The sequence below is a fragment of the Vigna unguiculata genome, chromosome 4, assembly GCF_037176805.1.
Source record: "Vigna unguiculata cultivar grain cowpea cultivar isolate G323 ecotype 2 chromosome 4, ASM3717680v1, whole genome shotgun sequence".
In the NCBI taxonomy this organism is placed as follows: Eukaryota; Viridiplantae; Streptophyta; class Magnoliopsida; order Fabales; family Fabaceae; genus Vigna; species Vigna unguiculata.
In genome coordinates, this window is record NC_140795.1 from 32,202,231 (window position 1) to 32,221,524 (window position 19,294).

Here is a 19,294-nt window from a genome sequence, read left to right on the forward strand (position 1 = left end):
TACTAAACTTATCCCCAACAGAACCCTTTATTTTTTTTATGCAGAAGCCACAAATTAACATTCACTCTTAAATTCACTATGTTTTGCATTCAAATATATATACAATAATTATTTGTAAAACATGAGATATATAAAACATGTTACAAAATGAGACATTTTTTCCTTAAACTTTGAAGGTTAGTGTTAGAAGTATTGGTGAAGTGTGAAAGGGTGAGAGAGTATTTAATGAGAACCCCATCTGAGATTGACCTTACACTACAGGACTGAGAAACCTCTTCCTCTGTAATGTCCAATTACTAATATCTATTATTCAACATTGAATCCTCACCCTGCATGCCCCATTCAAATTTAGACCTTTTACAACTAATGTCTATGCCTGCATATGCTTCTCTCTACCCACTTTTCATTTTCAATAATTCTCATTTTAGTTTCAAACTTACATGTCTTTCATTCCTATGCAAATTAAAAAATATATATCCACAGGGCAATGACATTTTAAACTCACCAACAACACATGCCAGTACCTTTTCCCAAACTTTTCTAAGAGGGAATCCATTCAATATAGTTCCTTATGATAATTTTCATTTATCTCTTATCTTACATAGTCATAAAATTATTGGACTTTTTAGTATAGCCATCTCAATAGTCAGTACAACTTAATCACACATATAGTAGAACAAAATGAAGCAAAACGTACCAGGAAGTTTAGACTTATAGCATTCTATTATGGGAGAAAACTATGACAGGTACTAAGAAACAAATGAAGTAAAACGTTTATAAGAACTAAGAAACAAGAAACTAAAAAAAATTGAAAAAGAAAGGAACAAAATATTACCAAAAATTCCCAAGAGGCTCTTCCAGAAAAGTTTCCCTTTAAGTTCTGGTATTTCTAATGCTGGAAATTGTAAGATTTTGAAACAAAGCATTAAAAGCCACAAAAGCCACAATCTTGAACTACCGAATGAAAGCAAAAACGATTCCAAAATATGGTGACAAATATTCACTGAAGTCTTGATATATTAGGTAACAAAATAATTCAAACTTGTGCACTTTTGAGACATGAATCCTATCCATTACCAACCTCAAGGAACATTCCTTGGCATATTCATAAGATACACTTCTGATTTCTTTAAAAATATTATAAAATATGTGTAGTGCAGAAATATCACAAGTAAAGGGAAACTCAATGGTGGTTTGAATTCTATAGATGCAGAGGTATATGGTTTGGTGTAATGTTCACAATTTGCAACCTTAATTTCATCAATAAATTAAAACTTTGATGCATAAAGTGACATGTTTGTATGCTAAGAATGAGACTCATCATTGGACAAGAAAAAGAAATGGCATATGTTAGCACTTATTAGTAGTCTTTTACCACAAATATAATCATCAATTAATGGCAGCCCAATGAAATTAAAAAAGACAAGATAATTGTGACATAACCATCACCAGTATCACTACAGTCATAACCATCATCAGAATTCTAACCTTCGTCCTCCGCTTCAAGTTCCCATAGTTCACCCTCAACACTTGTCCCTCGAAGATCGACAACAATAAGGTCTCTGGCTTCAATCACAACAAGTTCTATCTAACCATTGGCTGAACCTTGTGTATATCAAAGGATTAGTACATGCTAGAGCTTGAAAAGAAAACGCAGCAAGAGAAAACTTCGAATTGAATGAAAACGAAAGCAAAAAATCAAAAAGAGGAACAAAATTAGGGCAAAATCAAAAGCAAAAAATCGAACGCAATGGCAAATGAAATGAAAACGAAATCAAGATTGAAATGCTGGAAGACAAAATCGGAAGATCGAAAGAGAAAAATCGAAAGACGAAATAGGGAGATGAAGTATGAAAACGAAATTGGAAGCAAGGGAGAGCGATTTCGTTACCTCAAGCGGTGGAGAAGAATGTGCAGCGGTGGTGGAGGACGGTGGAGAGTGGAAAATGGAGCTTCTCCTCTGAGACACGACCACGACAAAGGAAAGCACTGCACCTTGAGACGAGACACGACCACGACAAAGGAAAGCAAAGCAGCACTGCACTTGAGACAATTGTGTTTCTAAAACATTGAAATTTACAAAAGAAATAAAATGAAAAAGTTAATTAAAAATTGAATTTTACTGGGGTTCCTTAAAAAAACCCCGGTACTTAACTGGGGTTTTTAAAACCTCCGGTACATTAGATTTTTCTGGAGGTTATTATAACCCCAACTAACTAACCCTTGTTAAAATTAAATATTTTTGTAGTGGATACGGTCACGTGCTATTTCATTACTAATATATGAATTATAATGAAAACATATTATAATGAAGAAAAAAAGTTCCAAAGATAACCTAATGTTACGTATCAAAACAACCACCCAATATCAAATGCAATCACTGCTTTAAAAGTTTCACAAACCTAGAAAGCATCCATTACTATTTTCGTAATAGTGAAAACGAGAGAAGATCAAACGAAAAAAATACCACATCAGAGCCACCATATTGATATATCAAAACTAAACTCTGACTTTTGCTTATATAAAGAGAATTCAACACGTCCATGCTATAACCACTTCTGCATAATCAAAATATCACATGCACGATCTAACCACTATCCAGAACTTAGTAATTAAACACTTAAGAAGCCAAACACTATTCTTCATGACCAAGTTCACGAAACTTTTGCAACCATTCCATAAAAATAAAACACTAATTCAATAAAACATTAATTCAATAGAACACTAATTCAGTCGATGATAAAAATAGTCCTACAATAAATTGTTACCAACAAATAATAAAACTCGATATAACTCTTTTTAGAACACACCGTCCCACAACACCAAACAAAACCAAATTATCAAAAATAGATAGCTCCCTTTACCCGAAATTCCAAGCTACGAATCCGAACAACTCTTTTTGGCTCTACACTCCTCCTACAAAGCTTTTTCATGCTCGAGAAATTCCCACAGTCTATAGTCTCCTCCCAAACTATCTTTGTCGTCATAAGACATAATTCTCTCTTACCCACCTTTTTAATAATTGGGTACTTAAGGGTGACAAAAATAAATAAATATAATTACCTAAAACTAAAAATTACTTAAGTTTCTAACTGTTTTATTTTAACCTAATAATAAAAACAAAAATTAAAATTAATTAATTAATTAAATGATTATTGTCCTTGTATATGTCTAGGTTCAATGTACATTCATTTCCTTAAGCTTTTCAAATTTCCAACAAGCCACCAAAACTAAAAATAATTAAAGTTTCACTCTAGCCAAGGCCAGATCCCTCTATCTCTTGTTTACCAAACGCGTGCTCCTTATCATCACTAGCACAAAAATAGCTTATAATGTCACCCATCCCACGTCTAACCACGAAAAATCCAATGTTAAAAATGATTGGTGGAGTTTTGTATTTAGAACACTAGAAATTGACGTCGGCTAGCCCTTCCCCCAACGTTGAGTTCAAAATTGACGTCGGCTTGGCTCATATTGGACGTCGAATGACGTCATCCTTCGAAATCAGGCATCAAATGACGTCGACGATTCCCGCTTGCACGTTAAATAATGTCGGGGGCCCTAATATCCGACATCAAATTGCTTTATTCAACTTAAAAAAAAATGTGAACCCTTTTCTGTTGCACTATTCGTTGGCGCTGCTTCTTCCACAGACACACAACAACGTAGACGAAGTTTTCTACCATCAAGAAAGGTGATTTTTACTTCATTTACCTCAAAAGGAAGTTGATTTGCTACCTTGGTTCAAATTTTTTAGCGTTTTCACCGATTGTTTTTTGCATATCTCACGTGGCAGCAACAACAATGTTGTGAAGCTCCTCCATTGACATTGAACAACGGTGGTGACATCTAGTAGCGGCGTAAACTTGGACTACAATGTCAAGTTTCTACGAAACCAAAGTCGACCTGAACTGAGATGGGGCGTGGTAGAGGGAACCCAAATTAGAACCCGAAGCAGAAGATGAAGTCGTTGTTCGCTTGCGGTGGTTGTGTTGAGCAGAAAAGGGAGAAGTTGAAGAAGACGAAGAAGAAGGATTGGGAATGAAGTTTCGTTGCTTTTAGGAGTCCCGTTTCAGTGTTGTGAACCAGTAAAGGTTCTAGGTGTTGTGAATCAATAAGGATTTTGAACTATCAAAAGCCCCTCGTAGCGCTTCTGGCCATGTTTGTTGTCGCTTAAGGGACGTCGGGTTCCCTACAACCAACATTAAGGGACGTCAGGTTTTAGTCCCAAAGTCAAATTTAATGTCACTCAATACGACGTCGGAGTTCGGACATATGTCAAAAGCCAAAAATAACGGACATTAAAAGTCATTTTTGTGAGCCAAAAATAACGGACATTAAAAGTCATTTTTGTGTTAGTGCATTCAATCTATTACAATTATCTTGTAACAAATACACACCACAAACAACATAAATATGAACATCACACATACATATAAAATTAATTAAAATAATTAAAAACAAACACAACAATGGCACACCACAAGATTTGAACACAAGACCTCCCAAACTCAACAAGGAGTTCTTACCAACTAAGTTACACATTATTTTCTTCATAATACCACTTAAGAATTTCTTATAATTAACTCTGTACTCCAATTTCCATTCTTTAATTTAATTAAATAAATAATTAATTTTTTCTTGGGTCTTACGGATTCATTGAAGAAGGCACTCTTTACATCCATTTGTTATAGTTTTATATTACTATATGCATCAAATCAAAGTAATATGTGAATAACTTATAGTTCGGTGATGGAAGCATATGTTTTAGTATATTTAAAACCTTCTTGATGAGAGTAACCATAAGCTACCAATCTAGCTTTGTTTCTCAACATGTTGTCATGTTCATCAAGCTTATTTCTATACACCCATTTCATTAAGATCTTATATAAACCCTGATTTGTAAATAACAAGTTGTATTAATTACGTTTGCCAAAAAAATGTTTAGGTGTGGAGTTTGCATTCAACATTGTTCTAGCCATTTCTTGCAAAGCTCTATTTTCCCTCTCCACAACATCATTTTGTTGTGGTGTTCTTGGAGTTGAAAAATTATGTGTAATACCAAAACTTTCAAATAGTTCACAAAGATTTTCATTTTGAAATTGTCCACCATGATTACATTTTATAAAAATAATTGTTAGGCCTTTTTCATTTTGAACTTGTTTAATAATTTACAAAAGACCTTATAAGACTCATCCTTGTATCTTAAGAATTAACCCATGGCCATCTGGTTTAGTCATCTACAATTACTAGGTTATACCTTTCGCCGCTTAGAGAATTGGTTCTTGTTAGACCAAACATATCAATATGAATAAGCTCAATAGGTCTTTATGTAGAGATATCATCTTTTAAATAAGGTTTTAACTTTTTTGTCCTTCATACATGATTCACACAGGAGGTTGTCTTTGAATGATAAATTTGGCAAGTCTTTTACAAGACATTGTTTATTCAACTTTGATAGCAATCTCAAGCTTATATGGCCACACTTCCCGTGTCATAGTCAGTGAGCTTCCTGTGTAGTCATAAGGCAAGACACCTTTTGAGTTTTAAATTCATCCATATCAATCTTATACAAGTTTCATTGCCTTTTTGCGGTCAAAAGGCATGTGCCATCATATTTATTTATAGTACATTTATTTCTATCAAAGACTACATCACAACCATTGTCACATAATTGACTTATGCTCAATAGGTTGAGATTCAACCCATCAACTAACAAAGCATTACTAATGTACAAATAAGGTTTGAGGCTTACTTGACCAACTCTTATGATTCTCCCATGTTGGTCTTCAACTGAATGTCTAGGAATATGGATCTTTCTCTTGTCATGTTTCGCTAGCACCCATTGTCTAAGTAATATGACATGAGTTTCTTCAGTTAGGTTTAATATATTTACAATAGGAATTATCTGAGACATAGATACCCAAACTTCTTTGGGTCCTTGGGGTTTGTTCTTTTGTAAAGAGTTCTACCTTGATCAAAACTAGTCCTAATTTTTGTTTCTTTACATATCCATTTCCAATTTTGTCATGTGCTTTTCTAAAGCTTTTAAAAAGCTTGTTTGAGGATTTTTCCTTTGAGCTAGCATATGCTAACAATTTTCTTATTATATCAAATTGTTTCTAATACACACATTTGACTTCTTTTAAATCTTTTTATTTGTTGTTTATTTTTATCATGTAAAATACTATTTTGATATTTTTTATATAATTTTTTTTTATTTCTAACTCATTATTAGAAATATTATTGTATGATAACAATTGTATAAAACAAATAATTTACTATGATATAATAATTTAATGCCATTGTCCTAAATCTTTTTTATCACCATGGAACACATATCGAAGTTCAAAAGATGAAAGATCTATGTTAAATTTTAATTATTATTTGTTCAATATTTTTTATTTGTGTGATTTTATTTAAATGGTGTAGCATAAGTTTTAAGTTTTATTAGTGTATAAGGAAATAGTTTTCATTAGAATTTAAAGAATATCGGAGTAAAGACACATTTAAAATATTTTTAAATTTAATTATGTTTTCTTTTTGTATATTCTTTTTAAAATATTTTTAAACTTTATCAACTTTATTTCATTAACTTTGAAAATTTAATAAATGTTTTGGTCTCATGAAATTTTATTTGGTACTGTAATTTGAAATGTATACTATTATAACTTCTTTATAAATATTTGATAGTGAATAAACGAGGATAATGTTGGAAATATTTTAATATAATTTAAAAAATAAATAATTAAAATAAAAATACTTACTGTTACTCATGTTTTTATTGACCTCTAATTTATGGGTTAATGGTTTTTATGGCTAACGGCTATATTCTTATTACTATTTACTTTTTTGTCTCCATTTTCTACCTATAAATACCACCTAGATACATGGGGAAAGACACAACAACAGAAACAACAAACACTAAAGTCATTCTTAAAAGTGTTATTCTTTTTTTCTCTATATTATCTTTAAGACAATGGTGTTCATAAGGTTCGGAGATCCTTCGCTGCACTCGATCGATCTGACGGGTTATTGTATCTTGGGAGAGAAACGCATATGATTTGAAACACATATGATTGTGTATTTGTTTAGCCCTGTGCAGTAGGGGCGTTTTCTCTCTAAGTATAGCGTTATACGTGCCTCAACCCAGAATATTTCTACTCCTTACCTCATTTATTTTTATCTATTATTATTATTTATTATTATTATAATAATTTTATTATTAATAGCATTATATCTCTGATTAATATTCATTGATTTATATATATGTCTTGGTATTATCACTACTTTAATAATTATTATTATATTATTTCATATTTTTTATTATTATTAGTATTATTTGAATAATCATTTTCTAACATTCTTAGAGAGAAAAAATATCTTGTTATTTCTTTTTTTTTTATTACTCATCTGCATTCATTTCTAAAATTAAAAATAATATAGAGTTGAAGACTGAAAACACATCTTATGAACTAATGTGTTTGTTATGGTTATAATCAAATCAGTTTCAACTAAAACTAAAAATTTATGTGTATAATTATTTCTATTTCTATTGGTAACAATAAATGAAATTATGGATAAATGAAATTCTTGCTCATTGAATATTTTTTTGTGATGTTTATAGCTAATATTTTGGTTGTTATATTAATTTATGCTTTAATTTTGTGTACTGTTACCATTGATAAAGATGTTTTATATCATGAATATATTTTAATTGTTTTGTATGAAAATAATTATAAAATATTTGTCATACTAAAACTACTATTGTGTTATGGAAAACACTTGAACTAAACTTTGCATTTGCAAAGGGAAAAAAAATTATCTTGATATCTATATGAAAAGAAAAATGATCGATAATAAATATAATCGTTATCAATTTATGAATTCAAAATTATTGAGAAGATTGATTAGAGACCATTCATATTATAAAATTTTGATGTGCAAAATTAATTAAATAGAGAAGTGATGATACATGTCTTTATAAATGAGTGTTTTTATGTGATATTCATGGTATTATTCATTAAGTAACATATTCATATGGTGTTAATGTAATGGTGCGGCGAAAGAAAAAAATGTTTTTTTTGATATGGTAAATGTTATGCTTCAAGTTCTAGCTTACCTAACATTATATAAGGTGAAACTTTATATTTAGCTTACCATATTTTGAACACAAAAGGTTGTGATAAAATTTTTATGAGTTATGAAAGAAAAAAGAATCACATTTAAAATATTTCAAAGTGTAGGGGTGTCTTGCAATGGTTAACATACTTGTTAATAAAAAAAAATCTTGGTTATATATTATAAAGTGAATGAATATATACCTCACTGTTTTGCCATCTAGTGTAATATTATTTGTGTTTTTTCTAGTTATGACAATATGTCCAATTTCTTGAGATGATTGAAGGATAATGTAAATTGGATATTGATTTGTGTGACAAAATCAACTGTTGGTTATGGTTATGTTTTAACCTTAGATGAAGGTGCACATCATGGAAATATGTTAAAAAGTTGTTGTTGTTCTATCATGTTCTACTATGCAAACATAAATTATTCCTTTTTTTCAAAGCATCCTGATAATCAAATTGTTATATTTGAAGTTTCTAGTAAAAATGTCAATGAATAATTGACATATAATGATGAGAGACAAATGTATTAGAAACTTAATTACTCATGGTTATCTCTCTTGACTTTGTTAGGTAAAAAAAAAATATTGCAGATCTGTTTATCAAAGAGTTGATGCATCAACAACATGTATTTAAGTCGCCGAGGGGAATGAGACTATAGCCCATAAATTAGTTGCAACAATGGACACCCATCTCCACATGAATGGCGATCCCATGGAATGGAGTTCAATGGGTAACAACGAAGTTGTTGTTGACTAAAGTACACCAAATAATTTGATTAAATTTTATGTCTCATTCCTATGGCGAGGTGTACTATAAATTGTGACAATAATAAGGTTGAGGTATGTGCATTATTATGTGTATTTTATAAAATACCTCTTAATAAACCCAATGGTTGAGGTATGTGCATTATTTTATAAAATACCTCTTAATAAACCCAATGACAATTATTGTAGGGGTGTGAGTCACAAACCACCCTTTCAGGGTTTACCTAGTGAGTGTGATGGTGGGGCCGCCATTGTGAGACATGGGCAAGTCTCTAAGTGACACTCATGAAACAAGATACACAAGGCCGTAATGTGCACCCACTGATTAGAACCTATAATGAACACCGATATTGTATGTGTTATTTACTAAAACCTGGTCACAGGGGATGTAGTTCAAGACAATCAAATCTCTGCATTTTCTCGGGTGAAAGTTTCTAAGTACTAGGTGTAAAGGTCAGACCCGGAAGGTTCCTTACACTGAACTACAATATTTTGTTTAAAAAGATAATATATTTTTTTTGTTTTATTTTATTTTTTAAATTATGTGGGGGATTGTTGGAAATATATTAATATAATTTAAAAAATAAATAATTAAAGTAAAAATACTTACTATTACTCATGTTTTTATTGACCTTTAATTTATGGGTTAATGGTTTTTATGGCTAACGACTATATTTTTATTACTATTTACTTCTTTGTCTCCTTTTTCTACCTATAAATACCACCTAGATGGATGGGGAAAGACTGATAACGCTGTCGTTGACGCGATCAAATTAATACTACTTATCTATAACAACTTCAGTATTGTTAAGAAAGTAGCCAAAATATTAGTATGGGTTAAGTTAACCCTAAGTCGTCTCCCAACAAACACGGAATTGATTTCTAACAAATTAGTTCTTATAAAACTATACAAAAGAGTTAATCAAATAAAATAATAAAAATATAGGGGATTAAGATAAACAAAGATAGAAATAAAATTTAAAAGATAAAAAGAAATAAAAACAATAGTAAAGAAAATAGATTGATTCCATTGTTTTTTCAAAATAGATTCATCATCGGTTATCTAAAGATTATTGTTCAATTAATTATTGTTATATATTTACAAATTAATCAATGTAAAGTCTCAATTAATTTGTTGGCGTTCTCACTTTTAACCAAAGTACAATTTCAATTAAAAGTGAGAACTTTTAGATTATCCACAGTAAATTCAACCAAAGTACAGTCTCAATCAAATTTACTATGCCTAATCATGTGTATTCTTTTATCTCCTCACCAAATAAAAAGCTTAATTAATCAAAGTAAAGTCTCAATTAATTGTAGTTAGAGCAAATACCTTTAATCAAAGTAAAGTCTCAATTATTGGTAAAAACTCATTTAATCATATGAAATTTTCTAAATAAAATCAAAGTAAAGTCTCAATTCAATTTAAAAACCCTTGGACTCATATGACCAACATGCATATAGATTTAAAATCATTACTTCTTATGTGATTTAAAGATAAAAGACATAAATGAATGAAAACCTCAACAATAATAAAAAGAACAAAGAAATTAATTGATCTAACCTCAGAATCCAATTAAGAAATTACAATGGAATCAACCCAAGAAGTTTAGAACTCCATGAATGCAAAATAAAAATAAAAAAAATGGAGAGAGAGAAAAGAGAGAGAGAAAGAAATTAGGTCCCCCTAAGGGTTCCTAAATTTCGAAGTGCCGAGCTTATCTCTTTTTGCTTCCCCCTTGGTCTCTTTATATAGAACTTGGACTGGGCTTTTTCTGTTGCTAAAATCTCTCAAATATCTTTTAAAATAAAGATAAATATTCCAAGGTATTTGGAGAGATATAGACTATTTGACAAATATAGTTGGTTAATAATTTATGATATAATTAAATAAATTAATTATTTAAAGATATCTGATAAATTATCACCAAATAATATTTGCATTAATTTTTTCAATAAGCCATTTTTAATTATGTAGTCCAAATTTGCAGAGACATCCAAAAATATCAATATTTGCAGTTAAAGCCCTCTTATTTGACCAGATTTGAATATTTGACCAGAGTTGACTGTTTGACCAACTTTGACCAGTTTGACTGTGCAATAGCAGACTGACACGTGGCAAATCTTCTCTCTCCAGAATTAGGGTTTTCTGCCCCTATCCTTAATGGAGATTTCGAACTGCACCTCCAACCAGGCTGACGGCGTTTTTCCGGCGAGGCTACAGTGTAGATGCGTGAACATACGAGTGCATCACTGGTTTCGTTCTCCTTGTGAACTACTCTCAATTTTGCGTGGTCACTGCTGTCGTGCGACGTGATTTCTGTTGGAAAAAACTCACACATACTAGAAGAATATACAATGTAACTCATTGTGGTATTTTTCATTGATGGAGAATGCGCTATTATATAGCCAATTACAAACCAAACTAAATCTTTATCTAATCTAATCTTATCTAATACCCCATATTATCAAACTAAATCTTATATACTCCAACTAACTAAAATAACAACTAACTTAAATCTAATTCACCAAATATAAAATATCCTATCACTTTGCTAAATAAAAACAACTCTATAATCTAAAATATATTCTAAATACTATCTAACAAAATTAAAGATTATCTAACAAGATTAAAGATTATCTAACAAAACTCCCCCATAAGCTTTAAACTTTTCCTTCTTTCATCCCGAGTAATTTCCTCAACTCCTGAAACGATGTTATAGGCAACGACTTTGTGAATATATCAGCTATTTGTTCTTTGCTTCCTACATGCTCGAGTTCCACACTTCCTTCCTTTACTTTTTCTCTGATGAAATGAAACCGTACATCAATGTGCTTACTCCTTTCATGGTTGATTGGGTTCTTAGCTAACTCGATTGCCGACCTGTTGTCTACTCGAATCAATACCTTCTCACCTTGTATGATCTCTAGTTTGCTCAGCAGGTTTTTAAGCCAGATTGCATGTCGGACACTCCAAGAAGCAACCACATACTCGGCCTCAGATATTGATAGTGCCACAATGGGTTGTTTCTTTGAGAGCTAAGTAAAAGTTGTGTTCCCCATGAAAAATACATACCCTGCTGTGCTTTTCCGGTCGTCCATGTCTCCACACCAATCACTATCCGAGTATCCAGTAAGTCGGTAGTTGTCCGACTTAGTGAATAACAGCCCAAATGACATGGTTCCCTTTACATACCTCAGTATCCGCTTTAGTGCTTTCCAATGCGAGTACCTTGGTTCCTCCATAAAGCGACTTGTGATTCCTACGCTCAACATTAGGTTTGGTCTTGTGTTTGTCAAGTACCTCAGACTTCCAACTAAGCTTCGATATCTAGTCCATCAACTTTATCTCCTTCTCCATTTTTGGACAATTTCGTGCCGGGTTCCATGGGGGTAGAAACCGGGTTGCATTTTGACATTTTTGCCTTCATCAGTAACTCCTCAGCATACCTCTTTTGGGACACAAAGATACCTGTTGTGCTTTGATCCACCTCTAAACCCAGAAAGTATTTCATGATGCCTAAGTCAGTCATCTCAAACTCCTTCTTCATCACTTCTTTAAACTCCTCGACAAGCTCGACTTTACTTCCCATAAATATCAGGTCATCCACATATAGAGCAACAAACAACACATCTCCTTTGTACCTTTTTAAATACAGAGCGTATTCGTATGGACACTGTTCATAACCATTCTTCTTGAAATAAGTGTCTATCCTTTCATTCCAGGCTCGGGGAGCCTACTTCAAGCCATACAATGCCTTTTTGAGCTTCAACACCTTCTTCTATTCACCTCTTCTCATGTGGCCGAGTCCTTGCTCAATGTAGACCTCTTCTTCCAGAATTCCATTCAGGAATGCCGACTTCACATCCATCTGTTGTATCCTCCATCCGTGTTGTGCTGCTAAAGAAAATAGTAGTCGGATTGTCTCCATTCGTGTTGCAGGTGCAAAGACCTCATCATAGTCAATGCCTTTCTGCTGTTTGTAGCCTTTCACCACGAGTCGGGCTTTATAACGCTCCACCTCTCCATTTTCATTGGTTTTCCTTTTGTATACCTACTTCACACCAATTGGTCGAGCTCTTGTGGGTAGATCTGTAAGCTCCCAAGTTTCATTTTTTTCAATTGAGCCGATTTCCTCATCCATGGCTTTCTTCCATCTCTCATCGAGCACGGCCTCTTCAAATTTGATGTCTTCTTCACCTGCCAACAAACATACTACATGTACCTCATCAATAGAGTTATAGATGTCCTGCAAACTCCGAGTTTTTGGTTGCACGGATTCATCATCTTCCACAGACTCGTTTGTGATTTCCTGGCTCCTCACAGTTATTTCTGAGCTTTCTCCCCCGGAGGTCGTGCTCCCTAAAGACCTCTCCTTCGAGTCTTCCCAATTCCATTCACTTTCCTCATTTACCTGGACATCCTGACTTACGAGAACTTTGCATGTACCTGGGTTGTACAATTTGTAGGCTTTGGCCTCTTCATCATAGCTAATGAAGATATACCTTTTGCTTCTGTCATCAAGTTTAGTTATGAGCTGGGTTGGAACATGACCATAAGCCATGCTTCCGAAGACTTTGAAATGCCCTACATGCGGTTTCTTTCCACTCTAAGCTTCTTGCGGTGTCACACTATCTAGTTTGGAATGAGGGCACCTATTTTGGACGTACACAACACACTGAACTGCCTCTGCCCAGAATTTTTTTGGCATGTTCTTTCCTTTAAGCATGGTTCGAACCATATCAAGGATGGTCTGATTCTTCCTTTCAACAACGCCATTCTGTTGTGGTGAATATGGAGCTGTGAGAAACCGCCTAATACCTTGCTCTTCACAATACTCCATGAACTTTGCTGATGTGAATTCTCCTCCCCTGTCTGACCTCACTGCTTTAATTTGCTTACCGGTCTCTTTCTCCACCTTTAACTTGAACTTCTTAAATGCCTCAAATGCTTTTGATTTCTCCTGTAAGAAATACACCCAGGTCTTCCGAGATAAATCGTCTATGACTGAAATGAAATATTTCTTACCACTGAATGAAGCTGGAGAAATTGGTCCACATAAGTCGGTATGAACTAGGTCGAGTTGCTCTTCCGCCCTGTACCCAGCCGAGTTTGGAAATTTGGTCCTTGGATGCTTTCCAAGTACACACTCTTCACAAAACTTCTTCTCAAACTCTATGCCGGGTAGTCCAAGTACTAGCTGCTTCTTTGACAGCTCAACCATGCCTCCAAAATTCAAGTGCCCATACCGGTAATGCCATATCATGGCTTCATCCTTCAGATCCAGCTTCAAACACTTTCTTTGAAGGATGTTCAACTTTAATTTGTACATCCGGTTTTTTCTCATTTCTACTCGAGTTACTAGCCGACCAAGCTTGTCCTTCAAGTGCAATACTCGATCCTTCATGAGAACTGAGTTTCCTTTTTCTATCATCTGACCCATGCTTAGAATATTACTCTTCAACTTAGGAACATATTAGACATCCCTGATTTCTCCAATTCATCCATCCTTCTACATGTGCCGAATTGTCCCACGTCCTTTTATTGCTACCTTGGAATCATCTCCAAACGACACAAATCCGGCCTCCACCTTGGTGAGTTCGTTGAAGAAACTCTCATCTCCACACATATGATTGCTCGCTTCAGTATCCAGATACCACACCGAGTTGTTTAAACAACCTGGAGTAAGCTCGTCATTTGATTCATTTTCCTCCACACATCCTGAATGCAACTCGTCATCCAAGTTTTTTGTCATCATTAGAACCCCTATCTCCTCGTCGTCTTCCTCTGTGAGAAGATTTTCTCCTTTTTCTCAGATTGACAATATTTTGCTACATGACCGGCCTTGCCACAGTTGTAGCAGGTTACCGATCTGCAATCTCTTGCGTAGTGGTCGTACTTGTCACACTTGAAACATTCCACTTCTGATTTAGGCCGACCTCCTCGACCCCTTCATTGACCACGACCTCGCCAGTTCTATTGCCTAGTTTGATCCGTGCTTTCTTCAATATCACCTTGGCCACGTCCTCCTTGACCTCGTCCACCTTGACCACGTCCACCTCGACCTCGGCCACCTCGTCCTCTGCCACCTCGTCCTCTGCCTCCAGGACCTCGGCTCTGAGTATTCCGAGTTTCATCCAAATCAAGTTGCGCCTTTAGTGCTTGATCACGCGATTTGTGCTTCTTCCTTCTCCTTTGTTCATGGGCCTCCAATGACCCGGCAAGTTCTTCCACAGAGAGAACTGACAGGTCCTTTGACTCCTCGATGGCGCATACAATGCTCTCGAAATCATCTGTCAATGATCTCAAGATTTTCTCCACAACCCGGCTTGTCGGCATTGGCTCTCCATTCTTGCTGAGTTGGTTGGCCACCTTCTCTACCCGAGTTATGTACTCGGCTACCTGCATTTTATCTTCCATCTTCAGCCCTTTAAACTCTCCTCTAAGAGCTTGAAGTCGGACTTGTCTGACCCGATCGTTCCCTCTGTATGCAACCTCTAGAATATCCCATGCTTCCTTTAAAGATGCAACGTTTGCAATCTTCTCGAAGCCTGACTCGTCCACAACATTGTACAAAAAATACAAAGTCGACTTATCTTTCACTCGCGTCTTCTTCAACACGGCAATCTGGGCCACCGTTTGATTTGCATCCTTCGCGGGTTCTTCGTATCCGCTCTCCACTATATCCCAAATATCTTGGGATCCCAGAAGGGTCTTCATCTGCAGACACCAATTATCATAATTGGTTTTCTTCGTTAATTGTGGCACCGTCATACCATTCACAACTTTAGCCATATCTCCTCTCTTTTTTTCAAAGCACTCAAGCGCACACTTTTTTTTTTTCACTCTTTCACTCTTTCTCTCTCTCTCTCTCCCTCTCTCTCTCTTCACTCGGTACTCAGAGCATAAAGCTCTGATACCACTTTGTTGGAAAAAACTCACACACACTAGAAGAATATACAATGTAACTCATTGTGGTATTTTTCATTGATGGAGAATGCGCTATTATATAGCCAATTACAAACCAAACTAAATCTTTATCTAATCTAATCTTATCTAATACCCCATATTATCAAACTAAATCTTATATACTCCAACTAACTAAAATAACAACTAACTTAAATCTAATTCACCAAATATAAAATTTCTATCACTTTGCTAAATAAAAACAACTCTATAATCTAAAATATATTCTAAATACTATCTAACAAAATTAAAGATTATCTAACAAGATTAAAGATTATCTAACAATTTCCAGCGCATTTCTGTGGTGGCAGCGTGAGAAGAAGAAAGGCTGGCCGGCATGGAGGATGGTGATGATGGGGTCACTGGTTGTAGGATGAAGATGAGCGTGGTGGCTGCGTTTTCGCAAATCTTGACGAGTTCTGGTGTAGATGCAGAAACTGTGGTGGCTGACGCATGGAGGCTCGAAAGGACTCGCACGGTGCAAGGCTGACTCGCTGTGTGCTCGCGAAGGAATGGTGATGTGAAGATGGAGCTGTTGCAGGTGCGTTCATGAGGATGCGATTCTCCGGCGACTTGGCTGCTCGAATAGTTGCAGAAACGCTGCTGGTCACAGTGGCTATGAAGCTGGTGTAGGGATGAACTACGCGTTGTGTGACGGCTGTTGTGGGCTGCTGGCGTTGCAGGTGCGATGAGAAAATGGAGGCGCTGCAGTTGCGGACGATGGTCGCGCAAATGACAAGGATAGCCGTGCCGCTACTGGTTTCTCACGAGCGTGAGGAAGGATGGAGCAATGGAAGTGAGCTGCCATGGCTGCTGGTGCGGGAAGAAGAAGACTGAACTGTGGTGGCCGGACTTGATGCAGGCGGCGGCCACCGGTGGTGCTGGTGCTCCCGGCGGCAAAAACATGGTGAAGATGGGGGTTAGGGTTTCTGGTTGTGTGGAGATGAAGATGATGACGTGGCAACATGTTATTGGCTCAAATTCTTTAGTGGAGATTAAGCCCACGCGGCATGTGCTGGTTGGCCAATTTTAAGAGTTGAGGATTGCCACATGGCAGCATCTGGTTGAGTGGAGTTTAAGTGGTAGGAGGGGTGCAACTTAGTAGAAACTAGGGTGCAGAACAGGATTTTGGTAGTCCACTTTAGAAAGAGGGGAGTGTATAAGTAAAAACTAGGGGTACATAAGTGATTTTTCCAGAACTTCTTGATTTTAGCCTTATTTAAAGGTGTTTTGTAATTTCAATCAATTTATTTTTCCACCTTTAATAAGCTTAATCTTAATTTCAGCTGCATTAACAAACGTGAAAATATCCAAAAATAATTTATGCAACTAAAAATCACTTTTTAACACATTTTTATCACACAAGTTCAAACAACCTAATTATCAGAATTATCAATTAAATCACTCTTTAAGCACATAAATTCAATTAAATACCCAGAATTAAACATTAAATGAAGGCAAAAATACGCACTCATCAAAGACACAACAACAGAGACAACAAACACTAGAGTCATTCTTAGAAGTGTTATTCTTTTCTTCTCTATATTATCTTTAAGACAATGGTGTTCATAAGGTTCGAAGATCCTTCGCTGCACTCGATCGATCTGACGGGTTGTTGTATCTTGGGAGAGAAACATATATGATTTGAAACACATATGATTGTGTATTTGTTTAGCACTGTGCAGTAGGGGCGTTTTCTCTCTAAGTATAGCGCTATGCGTGCCTCAAAATCCAGGATATTTCTACTCCTTACCTCATTTATTTTTATCTATTATTATTATTTATTATTATTATAATAATTTTATTATTAATAGCATTATATCTCTGATTAATATTCATTGATTTATATATATGTCTTAATATTATCACTGCTTTAATAATTATTATTATATTATTTCATATTTTTTATTATTATTAATATTATTTGAGTAATCATTTTCTAACAGATAATATTATGTTTTCTTTGTAAGAATTTTTTATTATTTTATAAAAGTTAATTAACTAATATTGGAACAATAAGAAAACATGTATTGCTACGAGCACGAGTATGAATGTATACTTGTTATCTGATGGGATCGGAGATAAGACAAAATTTTCATACTCATTGGGTTTGAGTATGAGGATGAAATGAATTTTGTTTAGAGATAGATATATGAGGTAACAAAACTCTTTCCCGTCCTGATACCATCCCTGTGAGTAGTAGAATTTATTTCAAGCTTTACTCAAATTTATTTTTCATTTAAATCAATTTTTTGTTTCTAAAATTCCTATTTATTATGATAAATTTATTCTTCACACATTTTTTTAATGTAAAAAATCATTTTTGTGAAAAATATTTGTAGTTTATTTCCTCAACAAAGACATTCCCTCGTATAATAAAGTCTCGCTTTCATTCTTTCTTTGATTGGAATTTTGTATATTCACATTAGGCTCGAAAGATCTTAGTACCTTCTTTTAAAGTATTGTGATTAATTAACTAATAATATATGAAAATCCAAATATTATATTTAATTCCATATTACCCTAAATACGAAATTCAAATGTCAAATCTGCTCGCATATTACCTTAAATATCACATCCAAATATCTTCATTCAAACACAATTCAGAATTTCTGCAAAACTAATTTATCTTGTAGCACATCTTACGTAACCGATAAGAATATTAATAATAGTCAAGTGTTGAAAAGTAATAAGAAAATTAGTTAAAATTTTAAAGAAGACTTTTTATTGAGATTACGGTGCCTTCTTTCTATTTTTAACATAATTTATATAATTTTCAATAAAAATATTCTCCTTTTAATATCTTAAAATAGTTCCTATTAAAAGCACATACACTATATCCAAAACAATTACGGCATGAATAATATATACGTACACATTATAATTAACTATACAAAATAAATATATTAAATTTTAAATTAATTATAACTAAAACATTTTTCATTATCGCCCATTTAATATCAAAATTTAATCAAATCACAATCCAAAAATTTCCATTAAGAGGCGTATCCCAAAATATATATAATATACGCATTTATTTATTTCGATGTATCTAAACCTACCATCCTAGATTCTGTTCCGTTGACATCAAAGTCAACGTCCCATATAATTTTAATTATAATGATTGTTACCAACACCCAATGGAATTCCCATATTTAATTCACCTTTTAAACAAAGAAATAAACAATAAATAATAAAAAATAGGCAAATAAAATAAAATAAAATAGAAGAAAGAAAACACATGCCCTCTTTCTTCACGTTGTGTCGTTGACATATCCTAAACCCAACACAAACCGCATCCACAACATACCCTAAGCAACTCGCACGTGCAGAGCCGGTAAGCCGAGCCGACACGCGCGCGAAGCTGCATCAAGATTCGATGCGGAAAATAACGGTTTCGAGGGGAAACCAAACCACAGTCGTCTGATCCTCTT

General features: G+C 34.2%; 1 protein-coding gene and 1 pseudogene across 1 annotated transcript; both read right to left on the reverse strand.

The window, feature by feature from the left end:
- Positions 1-11,557: 11,557 nt before the first annotated feature.
- Positions 11,558-12,139, reverse strand: LOC146887037 (secreted RxLR effector protein 161 pseudogene; annotated as a pseudogene).
- A 71-nt stretch (positions 12,140-12,210) lies between these two features.
- Positions 12,211-13,458, reverse strand: LOC146887038 (uncharacterized). Its single transcript, XM_085671993.1, has 2 exons — positions 12,953-13,458; positions 12,211-12,538 (listed from the first exon to the last, which is right to left on the reverse strand). Exons 1-2 carry the CDS (start codon positions 13,456-13,458, stop codon positions 12,211-12,213), a joined length of 834 nt encoding a protein of 277 aa, XP_085528119.1.
- Between the last annotated feature and the right edge of the window lie 5,836 nt (positions 13,459-19,294).